Source organism: Seriola lalandi, unplaced genomic scaffold (assembly GCF_002814215.2).
Source record: "Seriola lalandi dorsalis isolate HSWRI2012SDOR001 ecotype SW California unplaced genomic scaffold, Sedor1 jcf7180002054926, whole genome shotgun sequence".
Classification (NCBI taxonomy): Eukaryota; Metazoa; Chordata; class Actinopteri; order Carangiformes; family Carangidae; genus Seriola; species Seriola lalandi.
The window spans coordinates 456,156-474,545 of NW_019525478.1; the positions used below are offsets into that span (position 1 = coordinate 456,156).

Sequence of the window (18,390 nt, forward strand, 5' to 3'; positions counted from 1 at the left end):
GTGTTATCAGCTCAACACTTCCGCTCTCGCTCAGCCTTGATCTTTGCACGTGACCTACCCACTGGTCGGTTTGACCACAGATCTTTATGGTCACAGAGCTGTTTTGTTTCCCTTCTCATCTCTGGGAGCTGTTGTTGCGAAGGCCTGTCAAAGCTTCCACAAAACACGGATTTGCAAGATTTGATAAAATGTTTTTGTGTGTGTGTGTGTGTGTGTGTGTGTGTGTGCATCAAAACATGAATATGCACATTACAAACTGCTCATGAATATGTCTACCCAGCTCTGCCTGGAGTCATGGGATCCTCTCTTTCTGCATCTGCTTGTATAAATACGATCAATATACTTTACTGTTACAACTGCCAATTTGAAGATGAAATTGTATGATCGAAAAATAAACAAAAATGTGATAATTACCCAATTATATGGGGTATTTATCAACGTATTCAGACTAATCTCAGTTAGTTATTATATCTTTTCATTTTATGTGGAATAAAATGAAAAGAAAGGAGCGATTTTGACACTCAGACCCTGTTGTTATTTTTCCTACATGTGGTCTCACAGTGTTGGAGAATTTCTTAGAAACTGTGGTTTTGCCTTTCACCGTGACGTCTGGACTTTCTAGGAAAATGGTCTTGTATTCCATCTAAGAACAACAAAAGCACAGCCAGCCCCCCCAGAAAAAAGAGGGGGAGAAAAACCCCCTCACGTTTTCAGCCAAGTCTGCATACCAAAGCCGTTTGACAACAAAACACGCTGCTGTCCGTTTTCCAAAAGTTTTCATCTGCCACGTATCTCGAGCAGCATTTCAGCCCCCATGATACCAACACAGAGAAGGGAAGTAAGGCATAGCATCTTGAGCATATCACCAAAGTACTTAGCACCAGGTTGGAGCGAAGGAAAGGAGAAGGAGATCGGAAAAAATATCCAAATAGTTTCTGAAAAGATGGTGAAAAAATAAAAACATGTGTGATGTAGTGCTGTAGTACAGGAAGTGATTCTCAACCAGAAGCAGGAACCTTGTGGAAAAGCTACAAAAAAAAATCAACTGAACTCAAATTACTCAACAAAAAAATAAGTGTGAGTTGATTTAAAAAAATGTCTATAGAAATATTTGTGGTGATTTACAATAACAGTAAACTGTCCATCAACTTGAGGGTGTGAACAAAGCAAGTTAACACTAACTCATGGGTAAATAGTTCAAACAGCTAAAACTGGATAAACAATTGAGATTGTTAATTAAATGTAAAGGACAGTTGAAATATTTACCTGAAAGATATAGTTAATTTAAGTAACATAAATAAGTGTAATAGTTTTCTACTAGTAATGGGTAAAAACTCACTAATTCAAACTGTTAACAAGCTGTGCATCAAAGTAAATTCAGACACGAGTCTTCAAAAACTGAACCCGGAGAAAACTGATTCTATAATAAATAGAAGCATTTATTTATGTACAGCAAAAGTTCACAACAAAGGCTAAGACATTGACATTATTACCAAAAAAAAACAAAAACATAAAGAACAAATATTTACATTTATGAACATTATATTTACACACTTAATCTGCACATTAGTGGATTTGAATTTATGTACAGCTTCACTAGCACTTATGGATTATTTTCTCTTACAAAAAGCCTCACGACTCATCGACCCACATCACAGCAACATCTTTGTTAGGTGTAACCTCACCTGCATGTAACGCCGCCACGTCCCTCAAACAAGTCATTGTAAACAGGCGGACACGTTGATCTTATACAGAGTTCAATAGCACCAGCGAGAACATGTGAACAAATCGTGTGATTACAAAAGGCACATATTTATCAGTAAAACGAATAAATGAGCTCAAACAGTCGCTGAGTTTTAAAAATAGCGATATGGCACATGGCTTTGTTTTGTCAGGACGGCTGGAATAAGGCAAACTGAAGTTCTGGTCCAAAGGGAGGATGTGAATATATACACGTGCCACGGTAGAGGTCGTGGACTAGGCCCCACTGCTCACACGTGGCTGCTTCAAAAGCTTTTCTGACTTTGGGGAATGCAGTGGTCCTCCTGAGGAGGTGGGGGGGTTACCGGGAAGGAAAATTTAAAGATGGCTCTCCAATGCACAGACAGCCGATCGCAAATCAGGAGAATGGAGCAGGAAAAGCGCCTGGGAAACTGTGAAACTACAGACAGCTGCTGAAGGACACTGCGAACAACCGGCTAGCCTCAAAGAAATACGGTGAAAAGTGAAATCTGAAGACGAACACAGAATACATTGTTCAAGGCACAGTGTGTTTTCACTGAGGTTACCTACAGCAGCGACTCTAGGTCCCTTTGGATTATATTTTAGCTCGTCTACTGAGGCAACTGCTAGCGTAAAAAAATCACTATGAAACTTACTGAGGTCACACTGGTTAAACTGGCACATGCTGAATTCGTGTTAGTGTTCGTCTCTGGATAAAACCGGCTCGGATTTTCTTGTTTCCGATGAACAAGCAGAGGAATAGTTTGACATTATGGGAAGAAAAACACTTATTTGCTTTCTTGTCAAGAGTGAGATGAGAAAACTGGCTCCACTCTCACATGTGTAGATTAAAGGTGACATTTGCTTCGCTTAGCTTAGCATAAAGACCGGAAACAGGGAAACGGTTAGCCTAGCTGTTTTCTGCCGACCGGCACCAAAAGCTCATTAACTGACGCTGTTTAATATATACAAAATATAAATCTGATCACGACTGTTGTGGTTTTACAAGAAGTTACGTTCTGTAATTTCTTGATTTCCTGACCACCTCACACAAAACAACAAAAACTTCAGAGCACTAAATTCGCTCATAAACGGATTAAATAAACACGTTAAAACATGATAGTGAGCTTCAGAGCTTTAGAGGTGCTGGTTGGCGGCTTTTCGAAGCAGCTGTTTTTCCCTGTTTCCTGTCTTTATGCTAAGCTAAGCTAACTGCCTTGTTGCTGGTTTTAGCTTCATTCTAAGCAACAAAGTGACTATGCATATTTCCCAAAATATCTACTGTTGCTTTAAACTATAAATAGTTCAAGATATGATAATGTGCCATTAACAGCTTGTCACTTAGCACTGGAAGACAAAAATAATAGACAGTGATATTTACAACACTCATTTGTGAACGTGTAACATGATGTGACGTAACGTGTGTTGGACGGAAATCCCAATTTACGAGCTGCATCAAATGAGTTCAGTCAAACTGACGCACGCAGCAAGACAACATGTGGCTTTAACAACGAAACAGTTCTCCAGTTATATCGTCAGGATCACAGTTACGATAACAAGTAAAAAAAAAACAAAAAAACAACAACTTTATATTGAGGAATCCATCAGCGGATGATTTGGTATGATTTGGTGTTTCACCCTGGTTTTTCTACTGTAGAGCGCTTATTCATCTGTGAGGATATAGTGGTTCAAGCTTGTCTGAGACTGGCTCTGACTTCCAGATCTTTGTACTGAGTGAGGTAAAAATACAAAAGGACATCCAAGGTAGCTTATCATCGACGCTCTTCTTTCCACTGCGCTGATACTTTTCAGTTTTCTGTGAAGGCTGGATTGTCTGCCTCTTCATCCAAGCTCACAACTTGTCTCTGAAAGGACAGCAAATAAAAAAAAAGATGTCAGACATAACATGACAGAGTTGCAAAATAAGTGAAATTCAGATGAGGAATTCAGTTAAATCTCAGTAAAATTCAAGAGCAGTTGAAGTGACGCGTCTTAGACTCACTTTAGGGTAGGCGTAACCGTCGGGGCTGTGGCTCCTCCAGATGTGAACCTGGTCCTCGGTGGTTTTCTGGTAGACGGGGTTGTCGAAGTGAATCGTGTTGGTGTTCTTCAGCCTGTAGTTCCTCCAGATCAGCACGCCGCCAACGGCCACGAGACAAACAATTGCTACACGGGAGGAAGAGATCCAGAGAGAGATGATTGGTTGCTGTTATTATTTTGAATATATTTTGAATGATTTCTTTTTTTTGTGTGTAGACGCTGCTTTTGTAGCCGCTGCCAAAGCGACTCACCCAGAGGTAAGACGATGTACAGAGCCACTGGGGCGTTGGAGGCAGGTATGGCTGCAGCAAATTCACGTCGGATATCTGAAGGAAACGTGAACACAGTTAATGAAACATGAAACTAGCGTCACATCGGGGCAGTGCAGGATGAAAATCAACATCGCAGAGACATAAATTATGTTTTAAATATTGAAATTATTGTCACGCGGTGGAGCTGTTTTCCAGCTGCTTCTTTGGTGTTGCCTTCAAGTTCTTCAAAACAGGAATGTAACATGTCTACGCTGTTTGACTGCTCTTCTCTAAAATACACCAACTATAACACCACTGGAACTCGCCTGGAGAGGTGACTGGAGCCTCTGTGGTGGTCTGGGAAATTTTAGGCTTCATTGGCGGGGGTGAGGGGGTCCTCGGTGGAGGTGTGGTGGTCCGGAGCGGCGGCTTGGTGGTGTGTGGTGCTGGCTTGGCCGCAGAGCTGGTGATTACAATAGGCACTGTGGTGGTGGTATGGACCTGGGGTTCTGGTGTGGTTCTGGGTGTGGTTCTGGGTGTAGTCCTGAGTGTAGTCCTGAGTGTAGTCCTGAGTGTAGTCCTGGGTGTGGGCCTGGGTGTGGTCCTGGTTGCGGTCCCAGGTGGCACTGGAGGAGGGGTGAGAGTCAGCACTGAGCTAATGCAAATATTCTATCTAAAAGACAGGAATAATTTAATTATGATTTTGTGATTTTTTTGGATAATTTACACACCAGGTACACATGCTCTCATATCTCTGGCTAGCATCATGTTATCCGGACAGACGCAGGTGTATTTGGGAGGATGTCTTCCCACTTGAGGAGCTGCCAGACACATGAATTCACAACCGCCGTTGGAAACATGGCACCAATCCCTCCCTGTAACAAAAAGGGGGATTACATTTTAGTTGAGTATCATTATAATCATATGTAAGTAATATTTTGACACTTTGGAACATGAACCACTTTCTTGCAGAGACACGACAAGACGAGTGATACCCGTCTCATATCTGTATGCTACGTTTAAGCTAACAAGCTAAGCTAACCAACAAGCAGTCGGTTAGCCTAGCTTAGCCTGGAAACAGGCGGAAACAGCTAGCCTGGCAAAATTTGCCTGCTAACACCTCTAACGCTGACTAACTAGTTGGAAGTTAACAAGCTACTGACTCTAACTAGCTACATATTTACTACATTTTAAGTCTATAATTGCCAATAAAGTTACTTAAACATATGGTTTCCTTGCAGTAAATGATCCCTAAAACTGGCAGCACGTGACAATATTTTTTCAATATTAAAAAAGGCAAATATTGATCTCCTATGCAAATTAGAAACCCTATTTACCATTGTTGCATTTGAGAATATTTCACTGCCTCCGCATCAATAACAGCAAAACGAACCAAATAAATCGGACCATTACCTATTTTTAATGACAGTGTAATACTGGTGCACGATGTCTCTTACCAGCAGGTTGTTTGAGGTTGTGGTAGAGAATAATGTCGTCTGGTGACGACAGGTGCTCCGCCACCGGTGTAATGTCATCACCGGTCAGCCTGTTTGCGCTGAGAATGGCGCTGTTGCTGATGTCCGTCCAGAACACTTTCTCCTGGAAGCACAAAAAAAAACAAAAAAACAAAGCTTGAACATTTAAGATTTAATTGGAGAGTAGCGGTGAGGAACACTACTGCTGGCACCTGCAGCGAGGAGGTCATGACACGCCATGTTTCACAGGCTGTGGGTTTATGTGTAACAGAGTTTATCAGATGGTAAATATCCACCTCAAACACAGCGAGTCCCAGCGGGTGAGCCAGCTTGTCTTCGTCGATGATGAGGGTGCGTCGGCCACCGCCCTGCACGTCGATACTGGAGAGGGTGTGCAGCTTAGAGTCCACCCAGTAGAGCCGCTGGTTCAACAGGTCTGCGGAGGAAGCAGGTGGGGGAGGGGCCAACAGGTCAGACCAGAGTGACCACTGCCATTCACATGAATTGATAATAAAATTTAAAAAACAACTTGAAACCAGAGAAGAGATGGACGCTGCATTTACCCAGTGTGATGCCATTGGGCCACACAATGTTGTCGGTGACCAGAGCGGCGCGGTCTCCTCCGTTAAGACCCGCCTTCTCAATCTTAGCAGGGTTTCCCCAGTCTGTCCAGTAAATGAAGCTGCGAGGAGTAAAAATATCATAAATCAAATTGATCAAAAACATTGATTCCTTTGGGTTTCACAGACATAAAGAAAACAGAGTTAACCATTACTGTACTTTTATTAGACTTACTTGCTGTGGGGGTCGACCACTATAGCGCGGGGCTTCGATAAGTCTTGGTGGAAGAGAGTTTTACGACAGCGGCCATCAGCAGTTACCACGGAGATGGTGCGGCGTATGCTGTCGGTCCAATACAGGTTACCATGGATCCAGTCGAAGGCGATGCCTTCGGGAGCATCGATGTCGCTGTCGACCACTATGCTGTGACGAGTGGAGTCTTCAGCCGAGTCCATCTGAGCTCTAGATAGAAAATGAAAGCAGGCGTCAAAACAGGAGCACAGGAAACAGCGACTGTTGTCATCCCGACTGTCATGTCTTACTCACCGGTAGATTTTCTTCTGGGAGATGTCTGACCAGTAGATCTCTTTGGCGGCCATGTTCATGTCCAGAGCCACCACGTTCTTTAGACGGGGGATCACTCTGGTGTACTCTCTTTTGTCCAAAGTCATCTTTCTGATCTCATGACGGTTGGTGAAGAAAAGGTACGCTATTGTTCCTACAAAATAAGAGTAGATGGGTTGGTTTTTATTAGTAATTTTGTTTGAATCTTTGTCTAAAGTTGAACTGAAATTAAAACCACATTTTCCTAAGAAATCAGCATATCCTTGATTTTGTCTTGTGTCTTGTTAGCATTAATTTAATTTAATTTACTTTAGTTTAATTTAATCATTGGAGATAAACAGGAAAGAAGGGAGAGAGACAGGGATGACATTCAGTGTTGGATGTGAACCCGGGCCACTGCTGCAAGGACTCAACCTCGATATATGTGGTACACGTTTAAACAGCTGAGCTATCGGCACAAACTTTTAATGTTGTAAAAGGATACCTTTGTTGAATCACAGCACATAATCAACACTAAGTGGAATAGTTGTTTCAATATTCATAGACTGTGCGGGGTTATGATGCGCTTTAGCACCACCAGAATCAGATGTCAGATCAAAGGTGTCAGTCAAAAAATATGTCCAATAATTTAAATTATGCACAAAAGCTTTTTAGCTTATAGTTCCTTACACAAAATGGGAGGAAATAAGAGGAGATTAAATTCTTAATCTCCTTAATCTTCACAAACACGTATAATGCAACAGGAAATACAACATTTGACAAGGCTATTCAACATATAACCCTTACATAATATTACAGCAAACACTCTGAAAAAGAACACAGAGCTCGTATTTACCGACGGCCTTGCAGGATTTGGTTGCCGGGTCAACCTGGTAACCCTCCTCACACTCGCACTTGTAACTGCCTATCTGGTTGATGCAGATCTGGCTGCAGGTGTCCGGGTTGGCACACTCATCGATGTCTGATTCAATGAAGGAGAGAAAAAAAAAAAGGGATATAAAGAATTACACGAAACACACGTAGACAGTGTAACGAAAGCTGAATCCCCGTGTCCATTACGAGAATTACGAGATCGCTCTTTATCTGACAGGACACTAAGAGTAAACAGGTGACTTGGCATCATTTGTTAATGTGACTGAAGTTCACGTTAGCATGAAAAAGCACATGGATATTTGACTATTACTGATGTTAACTGCATGAGAGGCTGTTACCTTCACAGCGTTTGGTGTCAACCAGGCTGAATCCAGCAGGACACAGGCACTCGTATCCGATTTTCAGGTCTTTGCAGATATGAGAGCAGCCGCCGTTGTTGTACAGGCACTCGTTGGAGCCTGCAGGGGGAAGAAGAAAAGAGTTTTTGGAGGATTTTTCAGCTACACCCTCATTAAATACACGCAGGTAGTAATTAACCAGACAGTTATGAATGTGGGGCCTCTGCACTTACCACATTCCCTCAGGGGCTCATCTGACCAATCCCTGCAATCACGGTGCTTGTCACACACCTTCTCCATGCTAATACACTCGCCGCTGCGGCACTTAAACCTGGTCGGGCCATCACAGTGGGTCGCTGCGCATGACAACAACAACAACAACAAAAAAACACGGGATCAGGTGACAGAGACACAGACTAGAGATCTGATGGTTCATTTGGCCGCCAGTAACCAGGGTTAGGGAGGGCTGGGGGAACAGGGTCGTACCGTTGACACAGCCCGTTTCATCACTCCTGTCCCTGCAGTCATATTGGTGGTTGCACTGACGGCTCCCATGGATGCAAGTGCCATCGCCGCATCTAAACTCATCAGGACGACAGGTGGGACGAGCTGGAGGCAGAAATGCGGAGTGAGCACAAGAGATGACGCATCAACAGTTATACAAACAGTTAGCTCCGACCAAGTAATTTAATTGGACGAGAGGCTTTCCATGAGTGCTGATATAGAGTATAACAGCACTGGGACTTTTAACTATATGTATCACTCCGCTCAACCGATAATTATCGGTACGTGAACGGTTGTTATCTGATTGTAACAAACTGTGTACTTATTTTATTTATTTATTTCTACAAAAATATTTCCAGAAGTATCATTTCAATTAAATGATGTCTGGTTGTCAGAAAAAGGATGAAGGGAAGAAGCCTGAATACTTAAATACTTTCTTAAATACTTTCTAACTCTGTTAGCTGGGTTGCTAATGCCCAGCTAACTTTGTTAGCGAAACCTTCCAGGAACGTTTCTGGAAGGCTGTGTTTGTAGAACCTTTAGAGAACCTTTAGAGAACATCTCCTTAAGGTTCTCTGAAGGTTCCTCAAAAACGTAGAGGAAAGGTTTAAAGGTTGTTAAATTTAAAGGCTCCCTTTAAGGCACGTTTCCTAAGGGTTACCTGTTTGCTGGGAAGCTAGTGTGCACCTAGCAGGTATGGGAAAATGTTTACGTGTTGCTTAGCAACAGTCCAGTATCAGTCCAGTTGTGGAACTATTTGTGTTTGCGTCGCCAAATAAATGATAAAATAAACAAATAAATCAAAATCTATTGTTGTTTATTTAACTAATATGGCGCTGGTAGAACTGTTGTATAAAAGCGATATCACAGAGAGGTCGTGCTGTTGTTCACTAGTGTGATATTGTTTAATTCGCCGGTGTGTTCATCTTCAGTAATCAACCGTTATGGATGCAAAAGTTAACCGTTGCTCTCGCGCAGTGAAAGCCGTAGTCGCCCTTACCACAGTCGGCTTCATCCGATCGATCGAGGCAGTCGGCTCCTCCGTCGCACTTCCAGCTGCCGTGGATGCACTCTCCACTTCCGCAGCTGAACTCCAGGGAGGAGCACTGGTGAGTGGGAGCAGAGGCCGGTGTCTTGGTACCACAGTTCTGGGGCCACTCGTCCGAGCCGTCGGTGCAGTCGGTGTCACCGTCGCAGGCCCACAGGCGCGGCACACAAACGGTGTTGTTGCACTGGAAGGCCGTGGCGCTGCAGGTGACGGGCGGGCACGCGGCCTCGTCGCTGCCGTCGTCGCAGTCTGCCTCGTCGTCGCACACGAAGGAGGCCGACACGCACTGGCCGCTCCTGCAGCGGAACTCGTTGTCTGTGCACTGCTTTGGCGCTACGAGAGCAGAGGGACGGATGACCGGGGAAACATTAGAGCAGGAGGTTAAGGGGGTGAAAGGATGCTGGAGGAGATGGTGAGTGAGATGTGTGGACCTTCAGACTCACCACAGGTGTCTTCATCAGTCCCATTCTCGCAGTCAGCTACTCCATCACAGCGCCAGGTGCTGGGGATACACTGGTTCAGACGGTCCATGCAGCTGAACTCTGTCGGCCGACACGTTTTAGCCGCTAGAAGTGATAAACACAGTTATTATTATTATTATTTACCTCTTTTATTATTTACTCATTTGTTTATTTAATCAATTATTGTAATATATATCTATTATTAGTATTATTTTTTTTTACATTTTGATTAACTAAGAGACTAAAAAGGTATGAAAGGTACAGGTTTGTTTTTCAGCTTTATGTTTAATGGGAATATAATGTATAAGAGATGATGGAGCGCTGTGACATGTAAATTGATGATTTTTAAAGTAGTAAGTGAGTAATAGTAAGTGAGACTATAATAAAGAGACTGGGGGATCATGGATTGGTTTGACAAGTCCATTCTCATGATACTCACAACAGGTACCAGGAAGTTCATCAGTGCCATCTCCACAGTCATCTGAGCCATCGCACACCCATCTGAAGGACATGCATCTCCCGTTCCCGCACTCGAATTGCTTTGTTCCGCATGTGGTAAATGCATCTGTGACAGACGGATATAAACACACACACTTCAGATAAAAGCACTATTGTTTTAGTTCTCAAACTCCCAAGAACCAATACAGGAAGACTCTTCATGAACACGTGCATGGCTGCGAATGAGAAGAAGTGCAGTCACACTAGCAGCATTGCTCTGAGCTAAATGCTAATGCTAACATGGCAAAAGGCTCACACAGACAATGCTAAAATGCTGGCGTTTTGCAGATACAATGTTCACCATGTTCACCGTAATGGTTTAGCATGTTAGCATGCTGACGCTTGTTTGTTTGTTATTTTTTGTTATCAAATTTTGATTAATATTTTTTAGAGGAAAATTGGGATCATCCTCTGGGGACAGTGAACGTCTGAATGAAATGTCATGGAAATCCATCCACTAGTTGTTAAGATATTTCAGTCCGGACCAAAGTTAGCCTTGTACCTTCTCTTCAGGGATGATGTTACTTAGAGAAATGTTTTGGCATCTCCAGTTGGGTTTCATTATATATGGGAGGGACTGTGTCTTCTTCAAAGGCAGAGATGGTGATAAATTTGCTGCCAGAGGAGCGAGGGGCCGAGAGGTATGTAATCTGGCATGACACACACATGAACACACATGTGCATGTTTCTACTTGTTTAAATAGGGCAAATAAATAGTTAAACTACAGGTCAAACAGAGGTACTGTGGTCCAACCTGCATTTATCATTATCAGCAGAAAGCTGCTGATACGACAAGTTCATAACCACAATAAAAATCCAATTTTCCACCAGTTATGGTCGCTGCCAGCAAAACCAGTGACGACACTGAGTCGCCCTCCCAACCCCCTTCTTTTAATGGACCCGGTGAAGCCGGTGAACTGGAAGAACCAATTAGACTGTACATCAGACAGACAGCACTTGATGAGAAGGTACTCAAGGCCATTCTTCCCTGTGGCCCCGGGGCCTCAAAACCTCGCATGGCCACCTGTTTCTGACAGGGGCCCGGAGGGAGGCGTAACAGCACCAGAAGCTTAGGCGCATTTAGCATCTTCACAGCAACTTTATGTTTGAAATTAAATATTTACGTTTGACTATTAAAATTTTCCTGAGTTTGTGAGCTACAAGCTTGGAAAAAAAAAAGATAAATCATACATGATGTGTCCGTGCACGTGCTCCAGCACAGTAAATAATACTTCAGCTTGTGGGTGAAGTCAAACATCTGGTGTCTCAGTCATGCTTTTTGCTTTAGATGCAGTCAAACAAGGAGACGCTGTATTCCTCTGAGCTTCTGCAGATTGAGGGAATTGTCTCTTGTAGTATTTTATATGACTCCATAATTACAGTGGGTCAACATTAAGCCTGTCGCTTCCTTATGACTTCCAGTGAAAAGGCTGTGCATTGTCGCCCCGGCCATAAAGATGACGAAGAGTTTCATGTTGACAAACGTGTTTTTATCAAAGAGGATATCCTGGTGCTTAATACAGAAGAAAAACACACGGTGGAGTTTCTCGCTTTATAGATCAGCTCTCATTCCCTGAAACTGAGGACACGTTACACAAATCCCAAGTTCACGCAGCTATTTACTCAACGGGCTTAAAGTCCAGACTCTGAATGACAAACTGGGCTGAATGGCAGCGTTATTGATCACAGTAAAAATCAGTGCTGGGAAATAACTGCATGTGTCTCTCCTTTGTTACACCATTACCATTAAAAAAAAAAAAAGAAAACACTTTGAGATGATGGATTTCTCCTCAAGGTGACATAAATAAAAAAACTCTCCTGTCCAAACAGGAGTGTGAGACGAGTATTTCGCAACACGGAGGGGGGGGGGGGGCAGAAATGACACACAGCTCTGTGACTGGTGTGGAAATGTGGCCAGGTGACAACCAGTCCCAACATGTTTCGCCACACAGCGTTTCCCAGAACCGGCACACAGGGAACTGGTCTGGCAGTGACTTCACGTCTCACGAGCGTAAAACCAAAACCAAAGGAATGCTGCCTCAAGACAATGTCAGTGTTTGTGTTGGAGGATGAGTTAGAGGGCGTCCATTCATGTCCACAGTACAGGGCGTTTCAGGTAAGAGGGACGTGTGATGGGGTGGTGGGGGGGGGGGGGACATGCTGGATATTGCATCATGTTGGAAGAATATCTGTAATACTGGTCAAACCCAAATTCATCCATGATGGTTTTCTTTTGTTGCTTTTTTTTTACGGTGATTTAATTTCTACTGTGATTTAAACACAAAAGGCGCCTTTTCCCACATTATGAATGGCAACAGCTTCAAAAAAGAAACACTCACGCACACACACACACGCACACACACACACACACACTGCTCAGACCTCATTGGCTGCTTGAACCTGCTGTGAGCTGAGCGCCAGTAAATGAAAAGCACAAAAACGCGCAGCTTCATTCAAAAAGCCGGTCAGAAGAAAAACGGATGAACCGATTAAAAAACAACAACAACAACAAAAAAAAAGTTAAAAGACAGAAAAAACAAACGGATTTTAACTGTTAAACTGCGGTAAAGTCTGAGGTGGAGAGGACGCGCCACATCTTTTTTTTCTCCCCCCCTCGAGGTTTCATTGTGAGAGAGAAAAGGGAGAGTGGGAGAGATTTGACCTACATTCTGTGAGTAACTGCGCCCTCCCCCCATCACCTTGCATCCGGTGCTGTCAGAGGAGTGGGCAATTTAAACCCGCACGACCCAAACCACAATTATATCCTAGTGTTATTTAAATATACATTTTGTTTTGTTTTTTTTTGTTTTTTAAATCAAACAACATCAGGCTGAAGCACGGGGTTATTTTTGCACGTGTTTGATGCAAATGTCAAGACAAAATAACAAAAGAAATGGAGCTAATTAACGATTAAATGAAAATAGGACATTTGAACTTACTTGTGTGAAGGAGGGAGCAGAGGAGAAGCAGCAGAGAAGCCAGTCCCATGTTCTTCAGACGCACTGGGAGATGCATGAACACGGAAAGCAGGTTTGGTCTGACGTGTGTTACTGTCACACACCTGTAGTAGCAGAGGCTCTGCTGCGTTAGAGATGCTCCTGCTGGAAGGTCTGAGGTAAGGATGCTCTGCACACTGTAATGTTTGACAACAACATCAGACCCATTTCAATGTGGTCCAGGGGTGGGCGGGGCCGAGAGGGGCCCAGGAGGGGGGGAAGGCGGGATCTGGAGTGGTGTGATTTCTGAGGCGCACAGCCTCAACAATTGGGAGGCGGAGCTCTGAGGAGATGGATTTTACTATGAGTTTAACCCTTTCAGAGAGACACGAGGGACGCGCACACATGCACGTGTAGTGTGTGTGGACATATACATTAGCTTGGTTTCATTCCCTCGAGGCGAACTCTGACCTTACCTGTACACCTGACAGGGGCGGAGCCACGAGTCAGGGATTTTATCAGGCGCTCCCAAAATTATCAGAGATATGGAGAATATTCAGAGAAAAGGTTTAATGTGTGTTTACAAATAAAATGAAATTAAAAAAATTAAGAAAAGGGTGTTGATGAGTTATGAACACACACATTTACTCTAATTGATCCATTACATACAACACTGGTTCTCAACACACCTTTTTTTTTTACATAGTATTACCACTTTTCAAACAAAAGAAAAACTATTTACTTAATTTTCTTATAATATTGACTTTTTTCTCACAATATTACAACTTCTTTCTAGAAACTGTCACTTTTATTCTTCAAAATATTCTTTGTTGTTGAAATATTCCAACATTTTTTTCTAGAAATGATTCAAACTCTTTCACTTCATAGAATTACAACTTCATTTGCAAAAAATCCAGATTTCTATTTTCTAACAGTGCCATTAACACACCATGGTAGGAACTCAAACTTTTTTAGATTTAAAGGATAAGTAAGGTGATACTGTTTATTATATATATTGATTATGGTATACTGTACATTATTGTCAACAAAAAGATCCAAACTTTTACTCACTACTTCACCACGTCTGTGGCTGAAAATGTAAAAATGAAAGTAAGTATTGAGCCATATTTAGAGACGATCCTGTTTGACATCTCTACTGACGGCTCTAACGTCTTAACCTCGCCCTTTATTACCACAATCAGTTTGTCTCATGGTGAATTCAACTGTTAGAGAACCACCAGGGAACAGGTGGTTCATGTAAACAAGATGTCCCCAGTCAGCTGGTTTGAAGTCCAAAATCTGTCCCCAGATGTGGCCGGTGACAAGTCGACAGACGTTCAATATTTAAATAAAACCAGCAAACCCAGACAACACAAAGCGGCCCTGCTCATGTGGTTCACACAGAGCTTCACATCATTCTCACACCGAGACACATGCGATGTTGATTTCATTCATTTTACTGAACTAAAACACTGATAGAAGGTGAACAGACCAGGTCACATGAGCGCGTGAGTAAAACTAAAAAGGAAACCTATTAAAATCTAAACGCAGGCTGTAAAGCCGTAACCACCAGCTTTCATCTTCACATCACCACTTCCTGAAATGAGGTTTGTCACCTCTCAGAAGAAAACAAACATTCATGTTATTTGAGGTTCAAAGTCTCAGCTCTCGTGATAGTTTACGATGAGATTTACATCAGAGGTGGAGATAAAGCTCATGTAAAGAGATAAAACCTTAAAAACAGCGGCCTTGACCCGAGCGGAGAGCGAGGAACTATACGATCTGTCACAGAGAAAACAGTGAAATGATCCAGATGTTGTCCAGACTGCAGCGTCGACACTGGGTTAAAAAAAAAAACAAGAAGGTAAATCACTTTAGGGGAAATATCAAGTTGGTGGTAGTGACATGTAAATATATCAACCCCTTCCCTTCAACAGCCTTTATCGACCAAGTCCATTTTATCATGTGTGACCTTCATTTCAAAGAAACATATGAAACACACAAGTCCAGCCTGAGCTGAACTGGACACGTGAGGGATCCTCACAGTGAAAACAAAACACTGCGTCTGTGTGTGTGTGTGTGTGTGTGTGTGTGTGTGTGTTTGTAATTACAGAGTCTGCTCACCTGTTTCCACACATCTGCTTCACCAGGACTGTGGCTGTCACTGTAGAGATGAAGGACATGTAGAGACTGAGTGTATGTGACACAGACATGCTGCACACATTATTCAGTTAATGTTAAAATGTTAAAATATGCCACAACAAGTAAAAGAAGTGCAGAAGTTTTATCAGCAAATCGAACTTAAAGCGTCGAAATGAAAAGTTCTTGTTCTGCAGAAAACGGCCGCTGAGCCTGATCTATGAATATATATTACATTACCTTATATTATTACATCACCTGACTGTTTACATTTTATATTGTAGCTGCTGGTAGTTTCAGGGAGTTTAGTCTGAGGGGGGTCACGATGATGGAGTAAAGCGTAAATCTGTTTTCTCTTATCTTTGCTTTTTCTGTGAAACACTCGATGAACTGTCTCATGAACACGTGGGGTGTGTTTAGTCTAAGAAAAAGGTTTATTCAATCTTTAACAATTTACTGTATTTCATAAGGTTATGACATGATTTTTATGTAAAAAAAAAAAAAGTAACTAGTGACTAAAGTACAAATAATACTAATAATACTTTATACTATAAGTATATATACTATAAGATACGTGCTATTTCCACTTTCTGTTACTTCATATTTCTGCTCCTCCACATTATAGAGAAACATATGATCAGGTTATAAAATATGATTCACTTCTACAGATCATATGTACTGAGTAACTTTCCACCACTGTTGCACACAAATATCCTCCTATAAAAGAGCCTCATTTCCCCTCAGTTACACTGACGTCACATTTCTCAGCACACGAGAAAGAAACACTGATCAAATTATAATGAGAATGCCTAATCCATTAGAATAATTCTTCACATCCGAACAGTTGATTCAACACCAAAGTCCTGCAGTGAACACGACACATCTTCAGAGCGTGAACCCGCCCACCTCTCACCCCCCGCCGTACATCGGGCATTTAATAAGATCTGACAAGCTATTTTCAGGCCTCTATTTAGAACTGGGTCCTTTGGGCACGAAAAAGTTTTCTAAACTGTGTCAGAGTCGACCTCTGACTTCCCGATGAGATGTTCTCTGATCACTGTGAGCCCCCGTGTCCTCCTCCTCCTCCTCCTCCTCCTCCTCCTCCTCCTGTTATGAATTGCTGATTGAACAGTTAGGTCAAACTGCATCAGGAGAAACTGGAGTGCAGGTGAGGTTAACTTTCTTTTATTCTGCAGACAGCACAACACCCCCCCCATCACTATAACTCACTGGGTTTCTCTCTTTCATTATGCACAATGTCAACCTCCCCTCCTCGGCCTATGTAAACACTTTCTGGTTCTTCCAGTATTCCTCCACAGCCCTGCTCATGCTCCTGACAAAACACTGCGTTGGCTGCGGCAGATAAACTGTCTCCGTCTTCCACTGAAGGTCGAATCAGGTTCCTTCAGATGCAGTTAAGCCCGTTTTTGGCTTTTGTCCACCAAACACCGAACGGCAAGACAGGGAGAACTTGTTTTTCTTGTCTTTGTGGGAGTGAGGGAGTCTCGCTCCTGCAGCAGAATCATCACAGGACAAAGAAAGAAAAAGATGTCTGGCTTTAAAAAATATTTGAGACAGAATTTTCTGCTATCCATCACCGGCCGGTCAGCGCGGGGACACATTTCTGGATTGCCCGCCCGTCATTGTGGCTCGTGGAGAGGGAGTGTAGCTCAGCAAACAACCTCTTTCTTTGGGAAATGTTATATTTGCAGTCATCTCTCTTTCTCATCTCACTGCTCTGCAGAACAGAGAGGTTCAGGAGATCCTCTGTTCCCACTGCCACCAGGCTATACAACACCTCAGCCAAAGGAAGTGGACTCATTTAATTATTATTGTTTATTTATTAGCAACAATGAGCTAATGGACACATGAATTTCCCCTAGGGGGTGAATAAAGTATCCATCTATCCATCTATCCATGACCTTGGTCCTGGAAAAGAAGATAAGACTGATGCTGTGTTGAAAGAGGCTGAAACGATAAAAGGAGAGAAATGTTTTTTTTTTTTTTTTTAGTATCTAGGTTAGATTTAGTTCAGATACACGTGAGTCTAGGATCTAAATATAAAACATTTATGGGTCAAGCACTAATGGCAACCACAACTGTACAAACACACACTCACACCGCAAAATGTGTCTGCGGGGGGGGTGGGGGCGTGGGGTGGGTTTTCCCTCCGAAGCTCAGCCCACACAGCAGATTCATGGCAGATATAACCCCTCGTGTTTGTGTAGGTGTTGGGGGCATGTGACCCTCGGCGATAAAGAAAAAAATCTTGTGAGGAAAGGCAGGATGTGGGCGTGTCAGGGTCAACGAGGAAGATCAGAAGCCCAGTGAGGAATCAGTGTTTTTACAGACTCTTCATCCAACTCTGAAAAATGTTGTTTTTCACCGTTTTGCAAAGTTGAAATTATTTGTTTCTTGCAAATGCAGCAGATTTCTGTGTTTACCACTGACTCATGTGGCGTCCAGTCATCGTGGTCTACCATCAGTGTTCGGATGCACTTTGGATCACATTAAATATCTGAATAGCTCTGACACACATCAGGGGAATAAATGGCTGGAACTTCAACCATGTTGCAGCTACATCACAATGACTGAAGGGGGGCAGTGTAGCGGGGGAAGTGTGCAGCTTCCTGTTGTCAGTGGGCCACCTAGTGTCCGCACGTGATGGGTGCAGTTAGTGACCGTGTCCGGGTGCATGATGGAGACACAACACGTGGAGAGAGCGGATTAATTATGAGATGCCTTTATTGTACTTTTTGGAATCCAGTGACACCGACACGAGAAAATGGTCCTATCCTTCCCTCCCCCTTTTACATACACAACCTGAGGGGGAGGGGCTGCAGGGTGGGATGTACCGTGATCCCGCTTGTAGTCTTAAATTAAACACAGAGATAATAGCGAAGACACATCCAGGTGCATTTCCACAGACACGCACGACATGCATTCAAAAAAAAGGGACTTTGTGAGGGTGGGGTGGGGT

The 18,390-nt window shown here is 42.9% G+C and overlaps 1 protein-coding gene across 1 annotated transcript; it reads right to left on the minus strand.

Annotated features, from left to right (window-relative positions):
* Positions 1-1,418: 1,418 nt before the first annotated feature.
* On the minus strand, positions 1,419-13,487 carry ldlra (low density lipoprotein receptor a). The gene is made up of 18 exons (XM_023431661.2): positions 13,275-13,487; positions 10,277-10,402; positions 9,820-9,942; positions 9,329-9,709; positions 8,311-8,433; positions 8,058-8,180; positions 7,825-7,944; positions 7,449-7,574; positions 6,596-6,767; positions 6,284-6,511; positions 6,052-6,170; positions 5,785-5,924; positions 5,471-5,612; positions 4,745-4,888; positions 4,340-4,639; positions 4,014-4,088; positions 3,725-3,888; positions 1,419-3,587 (listed from the first exon to the last, which is right to left on the minus strand). The coding sequence occupies exons 1-18, from the start codon at positions 13,348-13,350 to the stop codon at positions 3,531-3,533; spliced, it is 2,739 nt and encodes a 912-aa protein (XP_023287429.1). The 5' UTR covers positions 13,351-13,487; the 3' UTR covers positions 1,419-3,530.
* Positions 13,488-18,390: the final 4,903 nt, after the last annotated feature.